Source organism: Sycon ciliatum, chromosome 1, assembly GCF_964019385.1.
Source record: "Sycon ciliatum chromosome 1, ocSycCili1.1, whole genome shotgun sequence".
NCBI classification, from domain to species: domain Eukaryota; kingdom Metazoa; phylum Porifera; class Calcarea; order Leucosolenida; family Sycettidae; genus Sycon; species Sycon ciliatum.
Window position 1 is genome coordinate 23,232,776 of NC_088643.1, and position 25,778 is coordinate 23,258,553.

The 25,778-nt window shown below is 47.5% G+C and overlaps 2 protein-coding genes across 2 annotated transcripts; one reads left to right on the top strand and one right to left on the bottom strand.

The window, feature by feature from the left end:
- On the top strand, window positions 1-21,087 carry LOC135818753 (uncharacterized protein KIAA2013 homolog). Its single transcript, XM_065332026.1, has 16 exons — window positions 1-173; window positions 2,976-3,061; window positions 4,446-4,562; window positions 4,965-5,093; window positions 9,230-9,288; window positions 11,334-11,426; window positions 13,328-13,401; window positions 14,437-14,583; window positions 15,041-15,170; window positions 16,094-16,174; window positions 16,947-17,122; window positions 17,635-17,747; window positions 18,227-18,414; window positions 18,788-18,885; window positions 19,501-19,631; window positions 20,364-21,087. The coding sequence occupies exons 1-16, from the start codon at window positions 121-123 to the stop codon at window positions 20,561-20,563; spliced, it is 1,875 nt and encodes a 624-aa protein (XP_065188098.1). The 5' UTR covers window positions 1-120; the 3' UTR covers window positions 20,564-21,087.
- On the bottom strand, window positions 20,980-25,778 carry LOC135818769 (uncharacterized; the record flags this gene model as incomplete). Its single annotated transcript, XM_065332027.1, is given in 6 exon segments — window positions 20,980-22,525; window positions 22,758-22,910; window positions 23,585-23,644; window positions 24,351-24,414; window positions 24,686-24,772; window positions 25,723-25,778. Coding segments are annotated over 6 exon segments (837 nt in total). The 3' UTR covers window positions 20,980-22,079.

Sequence of the window (25,778 nt, forward strand, 5' to 3'; positions counted from 1 at the left end):
TTTGATTCTTCTCAATGGTTGTGGTGCGATATCGAGAGATGAGGATTCCGCTTCAGAGAGCGAGGGATGCGCGTCCAATTTAGTTTCTCTACGTACGTGTCATGCTCACCAGGTCTCTGAATGTGGATTCGCTCAAGGATCGCTGTGGGCATCTCGTCTGCCACATCGACGAGGTGAGAATTAGAGAACCACAATATCCTATTGACGAATAAAATCACCGTACTTTTATCTGCTTATGAGCAAGTACATGATATGCCTGAGTTCTGAGAGGAAGATAGAAGAAGTAGTTGAGAACTACATGTAGTTCTCTCCAGCTTTACAATACTTGTTAATGCTGCTACAGTACAAGCTTTGGTCTGGGCTAAATCGATGCCCCGAGTATCCCTGTTTTTTTTCTCGACGAATTCATACATGAAGTGGAACATCGTGCAGGTCGTGTGCAGTTGAAGTCAATAATGTGCAGTGCGTTGTGTCTGCCTAACACAGCGCAGCACCGGCGGTGGTATGGTCTTTTGGCGACAGTTGCCCATAACCATAGTAAACGGTGGAGAGCAGACCTGCTCTTTTCCTCAGCACTGGTACAGGCCAAGTAATGGGACATGGAGATGGCAATGTATCTTTTGGGAGTGTTTGTAACTAGACCAAAGTCGAGTAGTAACATTGCGGTGCTGAGGGAAAGAGCATGTCTGTTGCATGTTACCACATCTTCCTAATATAAAGCTACACTACTACATGTACTGTCACTAGACTGTACTACTAGTACATGCCACTTCTGTAGACATTTGTAGAATTTTCTCTTGAAGGTCCCAGGTGGTGGTACAGTCAGACCTCGCATAACCGCACACATCCGTTTTCCACAAAATATCCGGAGGGCGAGGGAACCGGATAATCGAACACGCATGCTGTATGTATGCATGGCATATGCTGTAAATCGGTAGCCAACTATTTTCTTCCGGATAGTGAGGGATCCGGATAAAAGAGGACCGGATAAGCGAGGCCTGACTGTAGTAACTATTTCTTCAGTGCACAATCCAGCACATCGAGTCAGAACTTCCACGTTGTTGTACATCGTACTGCACTTGACAGCCTTGATCTAATTCCCGCCCCCTGACGAAAACCCAGCTGGGAAGCGACATGGCGTGTGTGTGTGTGTGTGGGGGGGGGGGGGGGGGGGATCAACGGTACCTTACGGTATTTGTTGACTTAGGGCGCGTTTGGTTGGTACAACCTAGAACAGGATTCACCAGAACAGTGCGTTTGGTTGGGGCTGCACCTGTTCTGGGTCGGCCAGGACATGTTCTGCTTGCTCCGGCCTCGAGGCCGGATATCCCGGATCCGCGGAGCAGACCGAGCAGTTTCACTTTTTCACAGTGAAACCTGGCGGGAACATCGGTTTTGGTCCCGAATGATCACATGCACGCTTTTTGGGTTGGACTCGTTGCACCGTACAAAGTGACCATGGTGACCTGTACACATTTTGAAGAATGCACCAAGTTTGGCACACTTTCACAAAAGTGTGCTCTGTTTAAGGAGTACCGTTTGGTTGGCATGAGGCTGCTCCATGTGCACCAGCTGTTCGATCCTGTTCTAGATTGTACCAACCAAACACACCCTTACAGTACACTTGAATGTGTGATACGCATGACTGTGGATGCTCCATGTGCACCAGCTGTTCGATCCTGTTCTAGATTGTACCAACCAAACACACCCTTACAGTACACATAAATGTGTGATACGCATGACTGTGGATGCTAACGACATGAAGACATGAGTAACTGGAGAAGACCACAGAACTATCACAGTGTGTCTGGAACCTGAAGCGTCAACGTAGCGAGTACAGTATTGGTTGGTCAGTTGTCGCCCAGGCCCCGGCTTACAGCAACACAACTAAGCGATGTCCTTTGTGCCTCAGACAGAAACTCAACATCAACACCAACAAGAGATGCAAGCTGGCCGGCAAATGCAGGCATGAAAACAAGTACCATAAAATTCCGTAAATAAGCCCACCCTAAATAACGCCCATGTCCGATAATGAGCCCAGTTTTAGGCGGTGTACACTTCAAGTCCGTTTTAGCGCCCATGCCCGAAATAAGCCCAGGGCGTAAAGTGGACTCAAAATGACCAGCGCGCGAGTGTGCGTTCGCGTACCAACTGTAGAACAGTTGTAGATCGAGTGCGTGCCATCCAACTGCACGCAGCACAGTGCAGAACTCAACACTGTCACGGCGCGCGAGGACAGCGATGTTCCGTTGGAATGTAGCAAACTGCCAAAAAATGTAGCAAAACATGTCGCGCTTACCTGTACGTAGTGGCTCAGTGTGAATGGTGGTTCACTGAAACTAGTGGATTGCTGATAGATTGATCTTCTGCAGATTGCGTCCGAAATAACGCCCATGCCCTATAATAAGCCCATGTCCCAATATACGCCCGGTTTTTGACGCTCTGCAAGCTGTGAACCCTAAAATTTCGCCTAATTTTAAAAAATCCACACAAAAGCCCAGAAATGATGTTGCGCTTATTTCAGACAGGCGGTAATAGAAGACCGGCACTGACTTCCGAAAATATGGTATGCGCCTCAGTGTATGCGGGTGGCACCCATCTTTTAATGTCCCCCCACCCAGCTTGCACATGTGCACATTACCCTATTGGAACATAGTACACTGTACCGTTTGATGATCACTAAGGCGTGAAGCCTGGTGTAACAGCAACACTGCTTTGTTTCCCTTCTCTATACGTTTATAAGGCTCTGCACCATGTGCACTCTCGAGCTGCCGCAACTCTCTCTCTCTCTCTCACGAACGATGGAAATCATGCTGTCCTTTCAAACCTCAGGTGTGGGCAAGGATACCAAATGATTTCGTCCAAACCTCTTCAATACTCAATAGAGTTTGTTTGCACCATTGGTATTCTAATAGCGGTAGCCTCCTCTGACCCTCTCTGTGTTGTTCTGGATCTTTGCTTTCTTTCCCTGCCAGGACTAGGCGATTCTTCACTTTGATTTGCGTCTCTTTGCTGCTGCTCCTGGTATGGCAGAGCTACCCATTGCGAACAGCTGGCATTGGTGAGAGTTACTGATGGATGTCTTACTGGAGACTACACACGCGCACATGCATGCACACACACACACACACACACACACACACACACACACACACGCAGCATATCATTGTTCTATCATGTGCATGTAGTTGGCATGGGGAAAGAGGGGGCGAGTTTGCTTTCTTTGTTTACAGTATACACCCATGCGAAATTTTAAATACTGTAAAACCGGAAAATTTCGGTGGAGTTATATTTTCGGTAACTTCGGTACAGGTAATGGTACAGGTAATTTCCTAAAATAAAATGCGAAGAAGAGGTTGGTGCGACTTTGGCGATAGTAGGGGTGGGTCAAGTGAGAATTCAAGTCGGCAGGAAAACCGCGAGCTCCCATGTAGGGAGCAACACACTCTTCCCCTAAAATAAAATGCACCAAAAAATACATACATGCAGTATGGAAAACTGGTTTACCGAAAGTTTCGCGCTACCGAACCGTTGATTTTGAGAAATACTGAAAATATGACACCACCGAAAATTCCCCGTTTTACAGTATTCATGTTGGTGCAAATTTTACATTTTTATGTTGTTGCAAAGAAAGCAGAACAAAGTTCTTCTTGCGACTCAATTTTATGCTGTGCGGTCCTGTGTAAGGAAGCTCTGCCCATTGCGGTATTGAGCACTGTGTGCGCGGAGGAAGAATTCTACTGTGTATTTATGGTTTTAAATAGAGTCAGACAGGACGTATAGTTATGCAGCACCTATAATATGCCAGTAGCCAAGATATTGAGGGGTCAGAACGCAGACCAGTTTGCACATTCTCAGTATCTTGGCTGCATTGTTAGTGGCCAACTGCAGGTAAAGGGGTAATTATCGGTCCTCTCTGTCTTTATTATATATTCCTTGGCTGTTCATCTGAAAACATTTGATTTCGTTCTGAGAAGTGTCCTCTTGGTTGGATGTGTAATCTTGCGTGGATGTGTAATCTTGCGTGGATGTGTTATCTTGCGTGGATGCATGCATCCTTTTGTACCTGTATCGTACATGTACTATCAATATTAATTTTTTAGTGTGTAGCCTCTGGCCTGCTGTATAACTCTCCGTTTGAGTTCCTGTGTACTAGTATTTTATTTGTTACTCAGGAGGTACACAAAGGAAAGTTAGGTCATGTTTGTATTTGTATTTATATTTATGGATTTCATTGGCCGAGTTATCAAAAAATAAGACCTTACTTTCCTCTGTGTACCTCTTGTGTACTGCGCTCTGCTCATCATACGCATTGAGCGCTCTCGTAGCAGGTTAAGGCACTGCGCTGCCTCAGTGTATTTTTATTTGTTACTTGTCTTCACGTACGGCGCGTTATTTGTTTTTAATGACTTGTACTTGTTTGTCTTGTATCTGTGTGCTGACAGTGTCTAACTCTTGCCTGGATGTAGCACTGTATCAGTTCATAGCTGCCGAGCGGAGAGGGGAGACATCAATCACACGTGTATCGCACCTGGCAAGATCATCACCTGCGGCTGTGCTCGGTAGGAGCCCCTCCTCACACTACGACCGTTTTCTTCCCTATGCTCTGTTCATCTCCTGCTGTCTCAGACCTATTCTGTACACGAGTCACTGAAAACACTCAAATTAGTACAGTACTTTTGAATGGCGATTTGGGCACATGGCATCCGTGTTGTGTGTGTGTGTGTGTGTGTGTGTGTGTGTGTGTGTGTGTGTGTGTGTGTGTGTGTGTGTGTGTGTGTGTGTGTGTGTGTGTGTGTGTGTGTGTGTGTGTGTGTGTGTGTGTGTGTGTGTGTGTGTGTGTGTGTGTGTGTGTGTGTGTGTGTGTGTGTGTGTGTGTGTGTGTGTGTGTGTGTGTGTGTGTGTGTGTGTGTGTGTGTGTGTGTGTGTGTGTGTGTGCATGCATGCATATTTTCAATCTCCAGGTAATGGTCACATCGGCATAGACCTCGACGAGGAGAGCCTGCTGTTTGGTTACAACGGCCTGCAGTGGCTAGTGGCCAAGTACTCGCCACAGCTGTCGGTCACGGTGGACGATGTACTGCTCAGCCCAGGTGTGTTCACTTGTATATACTTCAAAGTATGAACATGTCAACAAACAATGGATCACTCGTAGTGTTTTGCTACTCTGAGTTTCATGCACTGCGTGCAATCATCAGGCAAAGAATATCCTTGTTTGTTGGCATGTGTCACATGTACTGTTCAGCCCAGTGTGTACATTTGTATACACTCATTGCCGAAGATGCGTTGCCATGGTGCAAAAATGGCGTTGGATGGCTACGCCTGAGCGCTCGCGCTGTCATCGCAGCCCACGACACGTCTTCCTGCTGTGCTTTCTTGACAAATTATTTTGTTTCGCTTTGTCCTTGTTGCTGGAGGGTTTGATTCTTTGAGATACTGTAGAGCGATTTGGAGTTGGTCAGCCGAGAGTAGTCGTGAGAAATGGAGAAAGAACGTGAGAGAACCTGAACTGCGGATAAAGTCGCTCTGTTCCAGCGGAGGCGAGCAGAGGGTTACGATCTCACTTCTCAGTGCCCAGGCACGTCGCTCCTGATTATTTCGAGTGGCTCGATGTGCAAGTGGCACTCGAAACCAGCGCTGTGCAGAGTACCGATGTTCCTGCCAGTGTCGCTGCTTTAGCCGGGCTGGCGCTGGCGACTCCAGTGCAAGCAGTAGCTAAACCATTCCTGAACCGGTTCCAGTCGAACAAACTGTCGCTGCAGCTAGTGTTGGTGTTGTTTCTTCGCCTTCAGTGTCCGTGGGGTCAGCCGCAGTGGAAACGGGCACTGACAGCCAACCTGCCAAGAAGCGGAAAAGAACTTCAGGCAAGGGCTACTACTGTGCTGTTCCGCTCTGCAGTAATCGGTCTTTAGATATGTCACTTGCAATTCATCGTTTTCCCAGTGATGCAGAAAGGTGCAAGTTATGGCAATTTGAAATTAGGAGGGACGTGGGATCAAATTTCAAGATCACATCAAACACCAGAGTATGCAGCTCTCATTTCAAACAAGATGATTACGTCGGCAAGCTCCTGTCTGGTGAGGAGCCAGAAAGAAAATGGCTCAACCCCACCGCTGTGCCAACCCAGTTCCAGTGGACGGCAACTCCTAAACCAGCGAGACGAGTTCTGAAGAGAAAACGTCAAGAGTCTGAGGAGCCACAAGATATTGATGATTCTGGGGTCGTTTCTGTCGTGTCTGGTGTCTGTTCGGCTATTGACCCAGCACCGACCCCTGGTCCTGTGCAGGGTTTGCCATGTGATCACAGATATATCAGTGTAAGTGACCCGAGTGAAGTCACGTGATGATCACATGGCTGGCCTAGAAAAAGACTTCAGTGAAATAAAAAAAGAGTATGAGAGCCTGAAGTGTTGTTCGATCGATTTAGCCAGCATCAGAAACAATCCGGACACGTTCAGGCACTTCACCGGGCTGCCTAACTACGCAGTGTTCTCTGCCCTGTTCAAATACCTCAAACCCAAAGCCAAGAGGATGCAAACTTGGCGCGGCCTATCTACCCTTAGACATTTGTATGCCACTGGTCCTTAGCGATGGCCATTAGACGTTTCACCGACACTGGCTGACCATCATCATCACAGAATATGAATTTGTTCCAATAAATACTGCGTGAACGTGAAAAAGATTGTTACATATATTCCACCGGAAATACAAGTTCTATCAACCAACCAAGTATTCCACTTAGCTCAATCTGTGCATTCAGAAATGATTTGTTCCAGTAATAATCTAACATCAGTCCGAAGTTTTTATTCAGAAATGTCCAGTGTCTGCTCTAGGATTGTAGGACAGCCGGGTACACGTGTACCTGGCGCAACCATTTCAACCGGGTCGGAGCCGGGTACACATGTACCTGGCGCTGTCTCACCAGCCGAGTCACGTGCTTTAACTGGTTGGTTGCGGGTTTATTTTAATTCGGACAATAAACGGGAGCTAGGCCCAATGATATAAAGGCGAATGGATAAGCCGCATTTAGAAATGAGAGGACAGGAATTAGAAAATTACGAAGGAAGAAGAAGTATCTCACACATACAAGCAAGAGTACATGAAAACCGTTTTCATGTACTCTTGATACAAGCCGTGTAGTCAGTCCTTTCAAAGTTCGAAAGTGTAAAGTACCAACCGGGTCACAGGTGACCCAGTACTATATTTTCAACCGGGTCCAAGCGCCGCCCAACCGGGTGGATTACCCGGCTCACCCGGCGCTAGCTGGAGCAGACACTGATGTCTTGTAAGCCAATGTTTTACTATGATGACAGACCATTTTGATCTCTGCCAATTTCTGGTTTGAAGACATAAAAATGATGATTATTGATCCAGAAAGTCGTTAAAAGATCAGTGCAATCGATGACGAGTTTTCGGTTTGTGAGGGGTTGAGAGGTGAGGTGGAATGAAATGTTGCTTTCGTTCACAGTGTAATGTTATTATGTTTGACAAGATGATATAATTCACAAAAGTCAACAGACATGACGAGGAAAGATCAGAAGAGAAGCCATGATCTAGAAAAACAGTCAGAAGCACGAGCATGCATGCATACAACATGTCTGTTACGAAAGGTCCAGACAAACTCTGCATGCCATGGCTGCAAAAATCATCCAGCGCAAACAGCAAAGCCGCGACATGTGAACAGCACTCTCATTATCCGGAAATGCACTGGCAGTATCCACCGTAGCACACTGGATCGACCCTGCTGATGCAGACGATACACGTGTAGGCTTGCTTTGATGTCTCTTGTGATGGCCAGCATTTCGCACGGACGAAACAAAAGTTTGTTCCACCTGCAAACAGGTTTCCCTCCAAATGGTGAAGGTGGTGCTCATCAAATAATTGGTACGCACGAAGTTGCTTGTAGCACTGCAAGCTCTCCTTGTCATAATCTTTGTCCGGGGAATTTAACATATAGTGCTTGACAGCCTCAGTAATGAAGAAAGGGATTTTAGTTAGGCGAGATAGAGACCAGCCAGATGTTTTGTGTGAAAAGCTTGGTAGCTTCTTGTACGCTGCCATTACTGGCTTTGGTAATGCAGGCTTGTCTGCCTCCTCGTCTGGAACCCCTTCGCCAGCAGTACTCAAGTGGAAATGTTCACAGATGAGAAGGTAAAGATCACGTCTGGATACACGCCCTTGGTAGGGAATACTGTCTTTGCAAAGTTGGCGCAGCCCTTGCATGCGTAAGCGCATGATATCCCCACAAGAGGTGGGAGCGCGCAGGATAGAGCTGGACAGAAGTGAATGTGTGGCCCCTTCAGTAGCAGCATCAGCTGCTGTTTGCACTGGCCCTGAGCGGCGGGTTACAGCAGGTCCAGGAGTGGTTTCAGCTACTAGGTATACTGCTTGCACTGGAGACGCCAGCGCCAGCCCGGCTGAAGCAGCGACACTGGCAGGAACATGGGCACTCTGCGCAGCACTGGTTTCGAGTGCCACTTGCACATCGAGCCCCTTGAAATAATCAGGAGCGACGTGCCTGGGCTCTGAGAAGTGAGATCGTAACCCTCTGCTCGCCTCCGCTGGAACAGAGCGACTTGATCCGCAGTCCAGGTTCTCTCACATTCTTTCTCCATTTCTCACGACTACTCTCGGCTGACCAACTCCAAATCGCTCTACAGTATCTCAAAGGATCAAACCCTCCAGCAACAAGGACAAAGCGAAACAAAAATAATTTGTCAGGAAAGCACAGCAGGAAGACGTGTCGTGGGCTGCGATGACAGCGCGAGCGCTCAGGCGTAGCCATCCAACGCCATTTTTGCACCATGGCAACACAACTTCGGCAATGAGTGTATGTACTGCAATACTGCACTACATACAACAACCTACCTGTCAGACTGAACTCTTCTGTAACACATGTCCGTGTAGTTCACGTTGTCTAGTCCCCGCTACAGTTGGTGCCCAGATACATATGATACGGCTCCAACCGTAGTAGCATCAGCCACTGCCCTCTGCATACAATCACAGTGGGTAGGCACCAGAGAGTTGTTATTTTACTATTTCAAAGTATCTACGTGTACCTTGCAGGACTGTCAGGACCTGATCTCTTTCACTTCAAACTCTTTCTGTGCTGCCTTTTTTGTTATGACACAAGGCTTTGAAGTGCGCAGAAAAAAATAGCACACTTCTTTACTCCGTACAGTTCCGAGTTGTATCTGCGCCTTGTTTTGCTTGTGATGTCGTTTGCACAGGCGCCCTGGTCTTTGAGTACAAAGAAGCCACGTTCCATTATCTCTACGCCCACTCACTGGTAAGTCAGTGTGGGAGATGGCGGCATAGCTTAGGTTGTTAGGATGCTTTGGTATCCCTCGGGCCCGGCAGAACCGGTCCGGTTGGTCAGGCCCTGGCCGGACCCACGTTTTGGCCGGCAACACGTGAGGTAGTCATGTGCACCCGCCTTATCATGCACAATGTGTGAAGGGCTGTGGGTATAGCCAGACCAATCCCAAACTGCTTCCACCGGTACTGTCCCTGCACGTCGAGCTACCCGAGGGAAGCTCTTCGAGGAGCTCATGCACCGAACAAGCTGTCTTGTTCAAGTACAAAGTGCACAATGCTTTTTGCATTCGGTAATATCATGGTTTTATTTGATCAGAGCAAGTGAGCGGAGCGCGCAATCTCTGTAAGGAGTGGTCTACGTCAGGAATTGGATTAGTCAGTCTTCATGTACACTGTGGGGCTGTGCTTGGTCAAACCCAGCCCGTATTTGGCACCCGGAGCGAGCATGGCATGCATGGTGCTTGTACATACTAATATACCGTAGACATCATAGAACAGGTCACATGACCTTTTTGTAGCACGATGAAAGAGCTCTATGCAGTAGTGTCAGCCCAAATTTGCTCGAGACTTTTCGATATTATGCCGCATAATTTTGCTGTGCTTCTTTCGATATTATGCTTGGCATTTCCGGGCGGAGACGATATTTTGCTCTGATTATGCTCAATGACAGCTTCAAAAATGCCAAATTTGGACCAAATTTTGGAGAAAATTTCAGAAAAACATCGAAATTTGCTCGGTTTTGCTGGGTTCACATTTTAAAGTGTGAAGATTGACCTCACAATGCTCATTACCAAGCTGCCGTGCAAAGGAATTTAGTTTTGAGCATGGACCTAGTACATGTACCTCTGGCGCTGGACGTGAAACTTCGAGTATCTGTGAAATCACGGTGAAAATCTCCAAAAAATTCGAAATTATGCTCCAAATATGCCGGGCAATTCTTTTTCTAAAATGTTTCGATATTATGCCAAAAGAATTGCCGGCAAATTTGGGCTGACACTACTATGCAGTGATGTAATGGGAACTGGTCTGGGGGGGGGGGGGGGGGGGTGTTAGTTTTGCACTTTGGGTTGGATTTCACCTAGCACAACTGCCCTTCCAGGACGTAATAACTACAGTGAACCTTGCGAATAACCACCCGGGCCTTGGTCGTGCATGAGAAAGTGTCGTTATTCATGAGTTGTCATTATTCAGGAGTTGTCATTATTCACGAGTTGTCGTTATTCATGAGGTTGAAAGTGTGCAATCAAGTGGTCACTAGATCTGAAGATTGTGTTGTTATTCGCGAGTTGTTGTTATACCCCCGAGGTTGTTATTCACTGTGTTGCCACACCTGCCGACATGTCAGTAGCCTGCCGATTTTTGAGGCATGTCACGACCTGCCGACAATTGACCTTCTCCTGCCGACAACAGCCATGAAAGTGTCCAAGTTTGACCTTATGCGTGGTTTAGAAGTCATGATCCAGATTTTTGGCTTTTACTGCTCATTATGCGTGTTTCCATAGCTCTCTCCTAAGGCGCTAAGCGAAATCATCATCTGTCTCGAGAAAAATCGGCAAACTCAGCCTGAGTCTCACGCAAGACGTGACATTTTTTCTTCTTATCAGTGCCGCGCGTGTGCATGTATCGAGGTCGCTATTATAGGGGAGTGGGGGGGGGGGGGGGATGATGCATTTTGTTTTTTATCCTACTGATATTTGGCTATAATGATGTGGCAACACTGTATTCATGAGGTTCACTGTACACTGTACACCCATGTGGGTGCTGGTGTAAGTGGCTAAATCATTTGCGCCGTGGGTATGTAATGCATTGTAGTGTGAGTTGACTATCCAAGCCAGCATTGCATTGCACCGGGTAGTTCACAGCTAGCTAGTATGAGCTGGCAAAGAGCATCAAAGCTGACTCTGGCTTTCACGTGTAAGCTACTCTGCACTCTCACCGACATGGAAGGACAAATCTAACTGCCCGGTTGTGTTTTTTTGTTTTTTTTCCCGTGTGCTGTGATTGTTGCTGTTGCAGAGTCCGGGCTGTGTTCGTGTTCGTCACTCGATTCATGCACATCGCAACTTCACCTCACTGCTGGTGCAGGATGTCACCGTCACGAACAGTGCTGTACGTTTTCCCCGGGCTGTTGGCTGTTGATGGGAGCGTTTCTTGCTCTTCGGTCTTGTGGCCAGGGTCAAACCTGTGCTTGGCGGTGGCCTCGCGATATACTGAAAACTGGCCTTTATGCTGACTTTATACTTGCCTATGATGATTGCGCGGTTGTGCATGAAACGCTCTGAGTTACAAGCACAAACGCTTTCTGTCCACTGTATGACTGTTCTACGCTCTGCCTCCACGGCATTTTGGGCACTCTTTGCACACCGGACCGGGTGCATCCCTCGTACTTGCCGGTACATGTTTTCACCGCGGGTTCAAATATAGAAGTACGTGTATGTTTGGGTATGGGTTTGCTACCTGCTATGATTGCCAGTTTTTACAATGTATTCAGAACAAGCCAGTCAGTGTATTGTTATGTATTTAGAACAAGCCAGTCGGTGTATTGTTATGTATTTAGAACAAGCCAGTCGGTGTATTGTTATGTATTTAGAACAAGCCAGTCAGTGTATTGTTATGTATTTAGAACAAGCCAGTCGGTGTATTGTTATGTATTTAGAACAAGCCAGTCGGTGTATTGTTATGTATTTAGAACAAGCCAGTCGGTGTATTGTTATGTATTTAGAACAAGCCAGTCGGTGTATTGTTATGTATTTAGAACAAGCCAGTCGGTGTATTGTTATGTATTTAGAACAAGCCAGTCGGTGTATTGTTATGTATTTAGAACAAGCCAGTCGGTGTATTGTTATGTATTTAGAACAAGCCAGTCAGTGTATTGTTATGTATTTAGAACAAGCCAGTCGGTGTATTGTTATGTATTTAGAACAAGCCAGTCAGTGTATTGTTATGTATTTAGAACAGCCAGTCAGTGTATTGTTATGTATTTAGAACAAGCCAGTCGGTGTATTGTTATGTATTTAGAACAAGCCAGTCAGTGTATTGTTATGTATTTAGAACAAGCCAGTCAGTGTATTGTTATGTATTTAGAACAAGCCAGTCGGTGTATTGTTATGTATTTAGAACAAGCCAGTCGGTGTATTGTTATGTATTTAGAACAAGCCAGTCAGTGTATTGTTATGTATTTAGAACAAGCCAGTCAGTGTATTGTTATGTATTTAGAACAAGCCAGTCAGTGTATTGTTATGTATTTAGAACAAGCCAGTCGGTGTATTGTTATGTATTTAGAACAAGCCAGTCAGTGTATTGTTATGTATTTAGAACAAGCCAGTCGGTGTATTGTTATGTATTTAGAACAAGCCAGTCGGTGTATTGTTATGTATTTAGAACAAGCCAGTCAGTGTATTGTTATGTATTTAGAACAAGCCAGTCGGTGTATTGTTATGTATTTAGAACAAGCCAGTCAGTGTATTGTTATGTATTTAGAACAAGCCAGTCAGTGTATTGTTATGTATTTAGAACAAGCCAGTCAGTGTATTGTTATGTATTTAGAACAAGCCAGTCAGTGTATTGTTATGTATTTAGAACAAGCCAGTCGGTGTATTGTTATGTATTTAGAACAAGCCAGTCAGTGTATTGTTATGTATTTAGAACAAGCCAGTCAGTGTATTGTTATGTATTTAGAACAAGCCAGTCAGTGTATTGTTATGGTGTTTGCTGACTATACAGGCTTTTGCTGTGGTGGTTACTGACTGCTCCGGTGGAAAGAAATCACTTCTTCCGCAGTTGCATGTGTACGAGCGAAGCATTTTTGGTGTTGGTCCAATATGAATCTGGACATTTGAGCAAGCTTTGAGAATTTATGATGACTTCTAATCTGCGTAATTCTTTACTCCAATTGCACCATCAGCAGTGCTGGCAGTAGTTGAGCACTCGGGGCTTCCAGTGCTGCCAACGTGTTGTGTTGTTCTGTGGGGCTGAACTGTTGTCTTGTGCTGTGCTTTGTGACTGCACAGTCGCGCTCCGTTGTGCTGGAGCTCAAGCAGACGAGTATGAGCTCATGGTCGGGCGCGTCCACGTCCAGACAAGAGTAAGTGAAGGTGACATGTATTCTGTCTTGTCCGCATGTACATGTACTTGGAAGTACAGTCCTGTCGGATGCCGAAGAACGGACAGGCTAGCATTTCACCAAACACAGCATAGCGATATATGCAAGGTGACTCTACTGCGCATAGACTGCTATATGCCAATGAGAACTGTCCAGGCTACGAGGCTGATCCCAGTTCTTCTGCACCCACACTACTATAGTCCTTTCCATGCCTTTCGACCGGTGAAAGTAGAATGATACAAAACATATGCCGTTGACACAAAAGTGTGCTGCTCAATTCTCGGACATCTTATATTCTTTAATGACCTTAATGACTGTTCTACCTCAAGCGAAGGATCTGAATGACGAGTCCTTTCAGCAGGAGCTTGTCCGAATCGCCGGCTTGCCACATCTTTATCAGCCGGATAGCACATTCAAGATGTGTATATGGATGCTGCAGTTATGGCGGGGATTCTGTAGCATTAGGGCAGATGTGATCATGCACGCTCTTACTGTTAGTGCTACAGCTTCCAGGGCAGACATTGCCATAAAGGCATGGGACGATACACTTTGAAGTACATTGTACTTCAAAGCACAGTAAAACCTGTCAAGGCGACCACTCTGATAGGGCCACCAGCTGTCCTGTAGAACCACTGCAACTGGAATCAAGAGGTGCTATGTCCAGTGAAATGACCCGGGATAAGAAGACCACCTGTACACAGCGACCACATGTGTAAGGTCCCGTGAGCGGTCGGCCTATGAAGGTTCCACTGTGAACACATTCCAGCCCTTTGCCCCCACCATGTGTTCTCTGCTGCACCTCCTGTTGGTTCTGCCTCATGATGTGTTCTCTGCTGCACCTCCTGTTGGTACTGCCTCATGATGTGTTCTCTGCTGCACCTCCTGTTGGTACTGCCTCATGATGTATTCTCTGCTGTACCTCCTGTTGATTCTGCCTCATGATGTGTTCTCTGCTGTACCTCCTGCTGGTTCTACCCCATGATGTTTTCTATGCTATGCCTTCTGTTGGTTCTACAGGCTGAAAGCCGGTCTTAAAACGGCCACGTCCGGTCAGTATATTCTCAGCCAGGGTACGATCCCAGCCACGCTGAAAGCACCGTCCGTTAGTGCAGCAGTGGCATCTGTGGCTGCACCAGTTGATCCCATTGAAGTCGAAGCCAAACGGTTAGAATTTCTGCATTTACTTGCACTCCATGATGCGCTTGGTGATTCCGGTCGCAATGGTTGTGATTAGAGTCGGTGGAATCATGCTATACAGATACTGTGTTTTCCCAATTGTCATTCTCGATTATAAGTTGCAGCCCCTCGTACCAGATTTCAGCTGGTGCTGCTGACCTCTATATTTTGTTCATGGTCATTCTCAATAGGTATATGTGTTAGTTGGCTGTGTAAGAGGTTATAGGGCTTGTCCAGCGTTCTCTGTGACTATGACAAGCATTCTGCATACGTTGCTCCGTCGTTGTCTTTTGTTGTTGTTATTTTGTAGTGATGTGTTGCTTTCCCCAGTACTGCCCAATGAAACGCACACATGTGTGTGCGTGTGTGTGTGCGCGCGCGCGTGTGCGTGTGTGTGTGCGTGTGTATGTGTATACGTGTATATGTGTATGCTTCTTGTCACCAGGGACGTTAGCGCTCAGTTCCTGACTGTTGTTCGTTTTCAAGTGGGTGCAAACCTGTCGGCTGCGGCCAACAGCCCTACGACGAATGGACCAGCAGTGCCGCTGCCCAACCTCAGCACTGCAGCTCTAGCTGTAAGACGATGTTATCGCTGTGCTCATTGCTCGCCCTGTGTCACATGGCTGTGTGCGGCACACCCCGTTATCCCTACGCTGTGTACTATAGTGCGTTTCAAAAGTCCAGACCTCTGGTTTCGAAAACACCGCTAGGCCAGCATCTATACCACGTAAAATCTGTACAGGATCACTTTGTGCATAATATTTTCGAAATTGGGCGTCTGTTATCCGATAGCTTAGAAATGTATATGAAAAAAATTGCGGGAGCTGCCTGAGCAATATTCCGAAGAAATTTCTCAAAAACTCGAACCAAATTTGAGTTATTTGAAAATGTCTGGAGGTCCATACTTCTGAAACGCAGCGTACTAGTATGCTGCGTTGCCTCACTACTGTGGGGTGTAGGCTTTGGCGCTGATGCTAGATTGGAGCTCACCTCATTGTACGTATTATGCAGATGGATGGGAATGAACCGTTGCAGAATTTTGGGGATGGTATTGTTGTGGGAACTTTGCAGCAGCAATGATCTCTCCACCGTGACACGCTTTGAAAGGAACTTGCTGCCGCTTCTGGGTCTCCAGGTAGCTCAGTGTAGCGGTATGATCAATCTAAATGGATGCGGTGGTCTATGGTCGTTGCCACTGTTGATGCATGCACTGTTCTGAGCTCCCCTTGATCCTATTGTTTCTTACTGGCTGGTGCATTGCATATTGCTGTGCGTGTACTGACTGAGTGTTTGACTATACGCACAGGAATTAAAGCAGCATGTCTTGACTGAATGTGTGGGATTATGTGCACAGGAATTAAAGCAGCATGTCTTGACTGAATGTGTGGGATTATGTGCACAGGAATTAAAGCAGCATGTCTTGCCTGAATGTGTGGGATTTTGTGCACAGGAATTAAAGCAGCATGTCTTGACTGAATGTGTGGGATTATGTGCACAGGAATTAGAGCAGCATCTCGCTGTGAAGGATGCCAAGGCACTGGCCGACAGGCGCCTGGCCCACCAATCACAATGGGAGCAGGTGAGCACTATAATTACACTGCATATGAAGGGCTCCAATTCAAAACGAGAAATCCATTTTTCATTTGTACTTTTTCGGTCGGCACTGCAACATCAGGGACTTTTATCGCGTTTTGCAGAAGAACACAAACTGCAGGCATCGTTTTGACTGGGATGTATCGCGTTTTGACCCGTAAAACCGACACACAGACGTCCGTGGGGTGAAAATGAATTCTTTCGTGACAAAAAAAAACAGCAAAAGCTCCGGTTTGGTCTTTATCACGTTTTGAATTGGAGCCCTTCATATACTGTCTATACTGTATAGGGAAATGGGCCTTGCTTGTGCCTGTCTCGCTGTACAGCTGGTCATCTGCTTGTGCCTGTCTCGCTGTACAGCTGGTCATCTGCTTGTGCCTGTCTCGCTGTACAGCTGGTCGTCTGTTTGTGCTCTGAAGCAGATCAGCCCAGGAGTGTGTGTGTGCAGTTTGCTATTGTTAGTAGCAAGGAGAGATTCGTCTGATTTCACCATGCAGCATGTACACACAATATGACCTTTTAAGAAACGAAAGTAATCGCAGAGCGTGGACACTGCGTCCTAACAAGGACGTGAGGCGCACATTGAACTGTACCAGACCCATAGTGCGGGAGAGCGTTGATGTGCGGCATATGCTGGGTTTGTTTAGCTCTTGATGATAATGTGCAGGGGTTGAGATAGGCTGCGTGTCCTGGGACTATGCCGGTACATGTAGTACTGTAATCTGTTCCTCTCGCGTCCTCTCCTTTCCCCCTTTCAGCTCTGGGATACGATGCCGCGTGTGTTGTCCAAGAGTCACCCCAGCACGCCGGGAAACGGTGAGATCTATGCCAGCCTGTTTTACCTCATGGCCACCACTCCGTCACTACCGGGACAATACGGCGTCGACCTCATCACTAACACCGACAAGGAATGCTTCAGCGGGCCGCCGACCATGTAAGCACGATGCCGCCGTTTTCATCCCTGCTTGCATTTAGGCATAGGGTACAGTATGCTACTGAAGTGTACGTGAGATCTACTGGGTACGGTGGCCTCTTTATAACCCGGCACCATTTATTCTCCTGAAATTCTGCTGGATTAGGGAGGGTGCTGGATTAAATTAACAAATCTGATTTACTGCTGCAATGTGCATGAAGAGGATATTTTGGCCACTGAAAATTGTGCTGGTTTATAGAGGGTGCTGGTTTGTAAAGTGCTGGATTAAAGAGGGACGACTGTACTACTGAAGTGTACGTGAGGAGATCTACTGATAGGCGTTCAATGTCTGCAACAGTAGTATACTGTATGAACATCACTGCATGTGATGTACATGGATGGTGAGAAATGAGGAAAAAAAGCAAATATTGTCTTGTTCATGCCATGCATGCATATACAGTGTACTTTCACACTAGTGAAGTGTTCATATCGCTTGTTTGCTTGCTCTCCTACCGTGTGTCTTCAATGTGTAGGCACACAACGCTGCTGTGGCTCATTCCACACCGCTTGTCTGCGATACATACGCTCGTCAGCAATTGGCACCGCTACTTAGCACACGGGTCGTGTGACTCACACCTCAACCGGGGTATGTACATGTGTGTGCGTGTGTGTGTGCGTGTGTGTGTGTGTGTCACATGTGTGTGTGTGTGCGTGTGTCGCATGTGTGTGTACGTGTGTGTGTTGGGGGGGGGGGGGGGGGGGGAGGGGGTGCATGCATTTGTGTGAGAGGGGTGTGTGTATGTGTCTGTGTGAGAGAGTGTGTGAGTGTGTGTGTGTGTTTTGTGAGTGAGCTTGTGCATACACACATTACAGTATAGTGTGCGTGTGTGTGTGTGTGAGCGCACGCGCGCCCGTGCACATGCTCGTTTAGCCTTGGCTAATCACACAGTGTTGCGAGTTGTGAATTGTTTCATCGAGTTCAGTACTGCGGGAAGCCTCACCGCTATTACTCAGAATTCAGTACTGTTGCTGGTGAGACGGTGTGCTGCTACTTGGACCTTGGTTTACACTAACCTTCCGATGGCTTTCTGTTATGTCCCTGACTCCCAACTGCTAATGATCTAGGTGCACAGCTACTGGGTCAAGTCGTAACACTCAGCTTCCTGGGCATACGGCACGTGCCGTCCTACAAGTATCTGGATCTGGCTCTGAATCCAGCGTTAGTTCAAGCCGACGCCTTAGTACACAATCTTTACTTTGCCGGTTACAGTATATCGCTCAACATTCAAATGGAGCATGGCGTCGCCAGAATGGTATGTACATGAGCAGCAACACGTGTGGACTATTTAACACACACATGCAATGTATGTTCTGCTCTGTAGTTGCGTTGAGTTCAGATGTGAATGTGTCGGCTTCATGCATGCACTGAAACAAGACCGTGTTCTAGCAATCTCTTTTCACTTTGTCTTGGTCTCTTTCTCTTACCAGCGCATGCACACATGTGTGCACCCGCGCACGCACACCACACACACACACACACACACACCACACACACCACACACACACACGCACGCGCGCACACACACACACACTATCTCTCTCTCTCTCTCTCTCTCTCTCTCTCTCTCTCTCTTGTCAACCCACTCATGTTGTTGCACTGCCACTTTCCTGATTGTCTGCATGCAGATGAGAGTACGCGCCAAGCCTCTGGTAGCTGGTACCCAACCTCCACCTCCGTTGTATACCTGTCCAGCTAGCTGCACTGGACCACTCAAGACAGTCGGGTGAGTACCGGGGTATTCGTAATTACCCGACAATACAACCGTGTTGGCGGTATCCCAAGATGGGATCAGCCACGTGCATGCAGGCTGAAGAAAGGTGAACATCCTGGCATGGAAATGACAACGGAGTTGAACTATTCGACCTATGTAGAACCTTGGACAGTGGCGTTGTTCACCGCGGACAGCTTTCTGAGCTTTCTGATACACTGAATGAGTTCAGTCAGATAATATAATATAGGAGGGTGACTGGACCCTTTTTCTTCCTAGTGTCTGCTCGATATGTGTGGCAGTGGATGCTGCAGGGTCGCACGAGTAGTGAGTCTGGGCGAAGGCCTGATATCTTGAACAAAGACTTAAGGGGACTCTGGTATAAACGATAAATCTGAGATTATTGTACTCATGTTTCTGTTCTTGCACTTCCTTCAACCAGGACTGGACTTCTCATGGTGACAGTTTGATATGTAGTGTGATCAATTTTATTACCGGTATCTTATTATTATTGAGTATACGGATAACCACCCCAAGGCATTGTGCCCAAATTGAGGGGTGGCTCCGGACCATACACAGAGCAAAGAGCTCATTTGCTTCTCACGTTCTTCCCCGTTGTTGAACATGCAGGGCCGAGGACGTTCTGGTCCCTGTCATTGCCACCAAGCCCGTCACACCGTTGCTGTACATCTCGACGCACGCCGATGAGCTCCAGCGTCTGAACAACCGCAGCAAGGAACTGCAGACCTACCATCTACCAGGTGAGGGCAGCTGGCATTTCCACGCCTTTAATTTATGTACTTGCTATACCCAATGCTGCAGACAGCAAGCTGTTTCGGTCATAAAGGCCTCATATACTAGTATATTAATTTTTTTTAAATAAAAAGCCTTTGGGAATCCTTTTTATAAAAAGGATTCCCCAAAGGCTAAAGGCTTATCTAGACTAGGGGTGCGTTTGGTTGGTACGATCTAGAACAGGATCGAACAGCTGGTGCACATGGAGCAGCCTCATGCCAACCAAACGGTACTCCAGAAACAGAGCATATTTTTGTGAAAAATATGCCAAACTTGGTGCATTCTTCAAAATGTGTATGGGTCACCATGGTCGCTGTGTACGGTACGACAAGTCCAACCCAAAAGCATATACGCGTGATCATTTGGGACCAAAATCGATGTTCCCGCCAGGTTTCACTGTGAAAAAGTGAAACTGCTCGGTCTGCTCCGGCCTCGAGGCCGGAGCAAGCAGAACATGTTCTGGCCGACCCAGAACAGGTGCAGTCCCAACCAAACGCGCTGTTCTGGTGAATCCTGTTCTAGTTCGTACCAACCAAACGCGCCCTAGGGGGTCCCCAGCTTTATTATGCTGGTTGAAAAATATGTTCTCCTCGGATGATGCACATAGAGTATGTACGGGCGGATCAACGGTACTTTCGGTACATGACTTGTTTGTTTTGTTGTATTGTTAATGTGTTTATGTTTGTGTGTGTTGACAGGGGAGTCCCCTCATCACGAGTGGGGCGTGCATACTGTGTCGCCGCGCGCCTGGATGCTCTTCGGTCTGCTGCTGGGCGGCTTCCACCTGTTCCTGCTGCAGATCATCTGCAAGGAGTACTGCCCGGAGACGCTCAACAACTGTGCACGCTTCCTGCCCAGGCGCATGGCCGATGTCACTGGCAGCGGCAGAGTCGACTAGAGCAGAAGCTGCTGTTGGCGTTGCTTTAGTCACGTCAGCCATCTCCTCTTGCACCACACGATGATGTGAGCAGTGGTGTTTTAGTATCCGTCTTGAGAGACCAAAACAATTTACTAGGCCTACAATTATACTCATTCCAATTTTAGCGCAGTAACACACGCACACCCCCAAACATTCTCTTTTGGGTCACCACGAAACACTGCATGAAGAAAAAGCACATCCAGTAGCACTTGTCAGTCCATGACATCTGCCATAGGCATTACGTGCTCATAGAAATCTCATCCTTCTGATTTTTACAGCCCCCCCCCCCCCTTCTTTTCTGCAGACCTTTCTCCGTCTGTCCGTCTTTTGTTTTTAACCCATAGTCTATGCTGCACATTGTAGTACCCTTGTCGTGGAGAGAGAACTTTAAAACATTGAAGATTTTAGAATTTATTACAACCATTATTGTCCGTTCGTATTTGTTTGTACAAATCCATGTGCAGAAAGCAGGGAGTAGTAACTACTCACCGGTAGAAAGTGTTTGCTATGGAGGTGTATGTTGACCATGAACATAATTATGGTCTTTTTGCATGGAAAGTGCCGCTATGAGAATGATCATCTAATTGCAATGGGGGTCAGCGGGGACGAAAGCTACTGGCACCCAGGCACTAGGCTACTGGGCAATAGCATGGAAAGTGCCGCTATGACAATGATCATCTGATTGCAATGGGTTGAGGGGTTGAGGGGATGAAACCTACAGCTATCCAGGCTGCCGGGTCATAGCATGGCAATGGGGGTCAGCGGGAAGAAGCTACTGGTACCCAGGCGCTAGGCTACTGGGCCATAGCATGCTACTTGGTCTAACATTTTCAGATACACTTGTGGGCAAGTTTCACGGCAAATCAAGCCGACCAGGAGCCGCTACACAAGCCAGCTGTTGCACTAGAAATAAGTAGCCGGTCAGCTGGGACTCTCGCGTCGACAATGCTGGTCACCATGGATCGTGATACCCATAGCAGAACACACGGCCGGTTGTCGGATCACTGTCCCGCGCATGGCCAATGGTCCACCGTTGCATCACACACGGCCGGAGTTGTCCGACACTGGCGTGAACACACGTGACTGATCCCCACACATAGCACCTAGCCTGCAGCATCCTAATCTGCTGTTGCGCAATGCAGGCGCAGGACCTGAGCAGCAAGCACAAGCTGAGACAGCCACTAATTGGCATGGCCGTCCAATGTGAGGATATCAAGGTACCATAGCAACGCATGCTGATGGTTTGGTCGAGTACTTTTATGATAGGGTGGAGCTACTAGTAGACCTAGCATGCGACGCGGTGACAGTTCCACCACCTTTCCTGCACTAATCCAGTTCCACTAGGTCAACGTCCAACACATTACGGAGACAACAATTGTAACCCGACCAGCAGGGTATCCGGAGTGAGGTCAGGCCGTGTTGTGGGTCCTCTGTCTGGCACAATCAGCTGCCTATGGATACAGCCAGTCTCCCATCTGAAGACTGGGAAGAGTGGTCACGGCGGTAATGGATGGGCGATGTCGTCCGACATTGCGACCGTGTCTGTGTTTGAGGCAGCCTCAGCAGGTTGGAGCTGCATTCCACAATCGTCTTGTGTTCCTTCTTCAGTTGACAATGCAATGTTGCTCTGTGTGCTCTCACTAGTAACATCCATCATGACAGCCTTGCCAGCGCCAATCACAGCGTCGGTTGGTTCATCCTCCATCAAAACAGCCTTGGCAGCGCCAGTTGTTTCCTCATCCATCATAGTAACATTGGCAGCGCCAGCCACATCGGCGGTTGGTTCCTCAGCAGCAGCAGCAGCAGCAGCAGAAACATCAGTGGACACCGTTTCGGCATTCTTATCTGCCGCGTTGCGATGTTCACCGGCCGTTGGCAGAAGTCCGTCCACCTGAGCCTCCTTGGCAGGTCCACTGGTGGTTGGTAGCAGTCCGTCCGCCTCTGTTGAACACAATCAGAAATGCAACACCAACATCAAAGTGCTCTGTGAATAGGGTGTCCTGCTAAACGTTACAAAAACAGTTGTAACAACAACACACAGAAGTACAGTTGAAATCTAGTCACGAGACAGCCTGGGTACAGTCACGGGCTTTAAGCCAACGCTCATAGGCCGGTCCTGTGGGCGGCCGCTGAAATTAACCTAGAATTGGCATGGCACAAAGCATGGACGTACCGAGGTCTCCTTTGGCTTGCAGGAAGATACGCTTCATATGCAGCACCTTGTCCGTGTGGCAGGCGTATCGATATGCCGTCCTATCTGCAGCGGCTGAAGCAACCGCGTTGGCTGCAGCCGGAGTCAGTAGAGGTGGCACACTGCTAGCCAGACCTGAGATAGGGGAGAATCGTATTCATAGGGATGGAAGAATAGATGCACAGACAGAATTACGCAAGTGCACACTTGTAGAAGACGGCGGCGGCGTTTGTGTGTGTGGTGTGTGTGTGTGTGTGCATGCGCACGCACGCGCGTGTGTGTGTGTGGTGTGAGTGTTGCTGCCATTTCTACATGCCTTAGTTTTGCGCTCGTTCCAGACTGCCCTTTGGCATTACAAAGTCATTACAAGCGTCAACAGTAACGATCTGTGATGGTATTATGCCACAATGTATCAAATTGTGCAGAAGAAAGCCTGAGGATGTGGATGCCAGCATTGTGTGTATTTCAAAGCACTGTCCAGATGCAGCATGCCACGACGCTGTGCCCGTGGGTGTTGTCTAAGCTCCATGGATATTAGTTGCCAAGCAAACATGGTGTGCACAACTTCTTTCAAGTACTCGAAGTACTCTTTTTCGGTAGGTCAGCCAAGCAGAGTATGTGCATGTGCATGTACGTCCACCTACTCAGCCTGTGCCATAGTGGTTCATACCACCTACTCAGCCTGTGCCATAGTGGTTCATACCACCTACTCAGCCTGTGCCACAGTGGTTCATACCACCTACTCAGCCTGTGCCACAGTGGTTCATACCACCTACTCAGCCTGTGCCACAGTGGTTCATACCTCCTACCTAGTGCGGACGAGCTGTCCTGACTCTGGCCATCAAAGAACATGAGACTGCCGACAGAATCTGAAGAAAGCCAACATTGGCAATACACACACACACACACACACACACACACACACACACACACACACACGCACACACGATACAGCACGTGCATGCACAAAGACACAGGATGCCGCGAGTAAGCGTTATCCTTTCCAACTCTCCTTCTCTGGCCTTGTCTGATGTGTGTGTGTGTGTGTGTGTGTGTGTGTGTGTGTGTGTGTGTGTGTGCGTGTGATGCGTGTGCGATGTGTTTGTGCGTGTGTGTGTGTGTGTGTGATGTGTGTGTGTGTTTGTGTGTGATGTGTGTGTGTGTGTGTGTGTGTGTGATGTGCGTGTGTGTGATGTGTGCGTGCGTGTGTGTGTGTATGTGTGTGTGTGCGTGTGTGATGTGTGTGTGTGTGTTTACATAGATTGAACAGTGTGCAAGTCTTGATCTGTTTCATTCAGATCTTGCTACTATAACTGCTACTTGAAAGAGAAAGTGTGTGCATCCAGTACACCTTCAGATTCACATGTTTCTCTCGCAACGAGGATACATGGTATATCTGGTACATGGTGTGTGTCTCTCTCTCTCTCTCTCTCTCTCTCTCTCTCTCTCTCTCTCTCTCTCTCTCTCTCTCTCTCTCTCTCTCTCTCTCTCTCTCTCTCTCTCTCTCTCTCTCTCTCTCTCTCTCTCTCTCTCTCTCTCTCTCTCTCTCTCTCTCTCTCTCTCTCTCTCTCTCACCTTCAAAGGAGCCACGGAATGTAACTTCACCAATCTGGAGGAGAGGTTCATCAGTATCCAACCCCTGCAAGAGGAAGACCGGTGCAGTCATTAGATTTTCTTGTCTAATAACAACACTCCAACCAACAACGATACAATGCATACACACAGCCTTAATAAACGCTCACGTACGCGCGCCTATGAACACTCACGCACGCACAACCACACAAGCTCTCTCTCTCTCTCTCTCTCTCTCTCTCTCACACACACACACACACACACACACGCACGCACGAACGCATGCACGCACGCACACTAACACACATGCACGGCTCGCAAAACAGAGTGCTACTAACCAGCAATCCCACGTGATTCGGAGCGTTGCTCCAGAACGATTCACCAGTCTCAACTAAGCCGCTGAACTCGGCATACACGAGCACCTCCTACAGAAACACAGCAAGCAGCCAATAGCATTGAAGAGCAGCATGGGTTTAGGCTAGAGACATGTACAGCACTGCTCAATGAAATCAGACTACGCGAGTCGAGTCAGCATCCTGCACCCGTGCACAGCCCAGCGTTCGCAGATCCGGGGCTGCACAGCGCCCAGCGCAGACTTGCTTCACGCAATCGGATTTCATTCAGCAGCACTGTATATGCACGTGTGCATGTGACGATGCCTGGCAGCCGCACAGTGCACGTGTGCTACAGCGACGCAGGCCACACAGACACAATACAGGTCAGACCTCACTATAACGACCCTCGGCATAACATAACCCTCACTATAACGACCCTCGGTATAACATAACCCTCACTATAACGACCCTCGGTATAACATAACCCTCACTATAACGACCCTCGGTATAACATAACCCTCAATATAACGTACGAAATGCAAATGTCCCTGCCGAAACTGCATCATCTCCATGAAAAATTTCCTCGCTACATGTCATCATCATCATCTGCGTTGCCGAAAAAATAATAATAGTAAAATAAAAAAATAATGCGTATGTAGTATAACACTGTAGTATAACATAATCTGCCATAGCATAATTTGCACTACAACACACTGTTCGCTTGGTCCTGCATGTACGGATACCTCAGTACAACAATAGCGGGATTCCCCAGATTGCCTAGAGTGCTCAACATCACCAGGATGTATCAATACCACAAAAAAAGGCAGAATTTCAGTACATCATCTGGCTACAAACTTATATCCAGGCAGGTAGTAAAGTGTGACATTGACATTAGTGAGACATGGCGTGCATGGTGTCAATTTACATGAGAATTGAGAGGTGAAACGACTTGACTGTCACATTTCTCTCCCTTCAAAGGACAATCTTACAATTGTAGTGAAAAATCTAAAATACTCAATGGTGAAAGAACCCAGTCTAACCTCGTAGTCATCGCTTTCCTCTGCCATAGTCCTGCACTGTGCAGCAATAGCAAAGG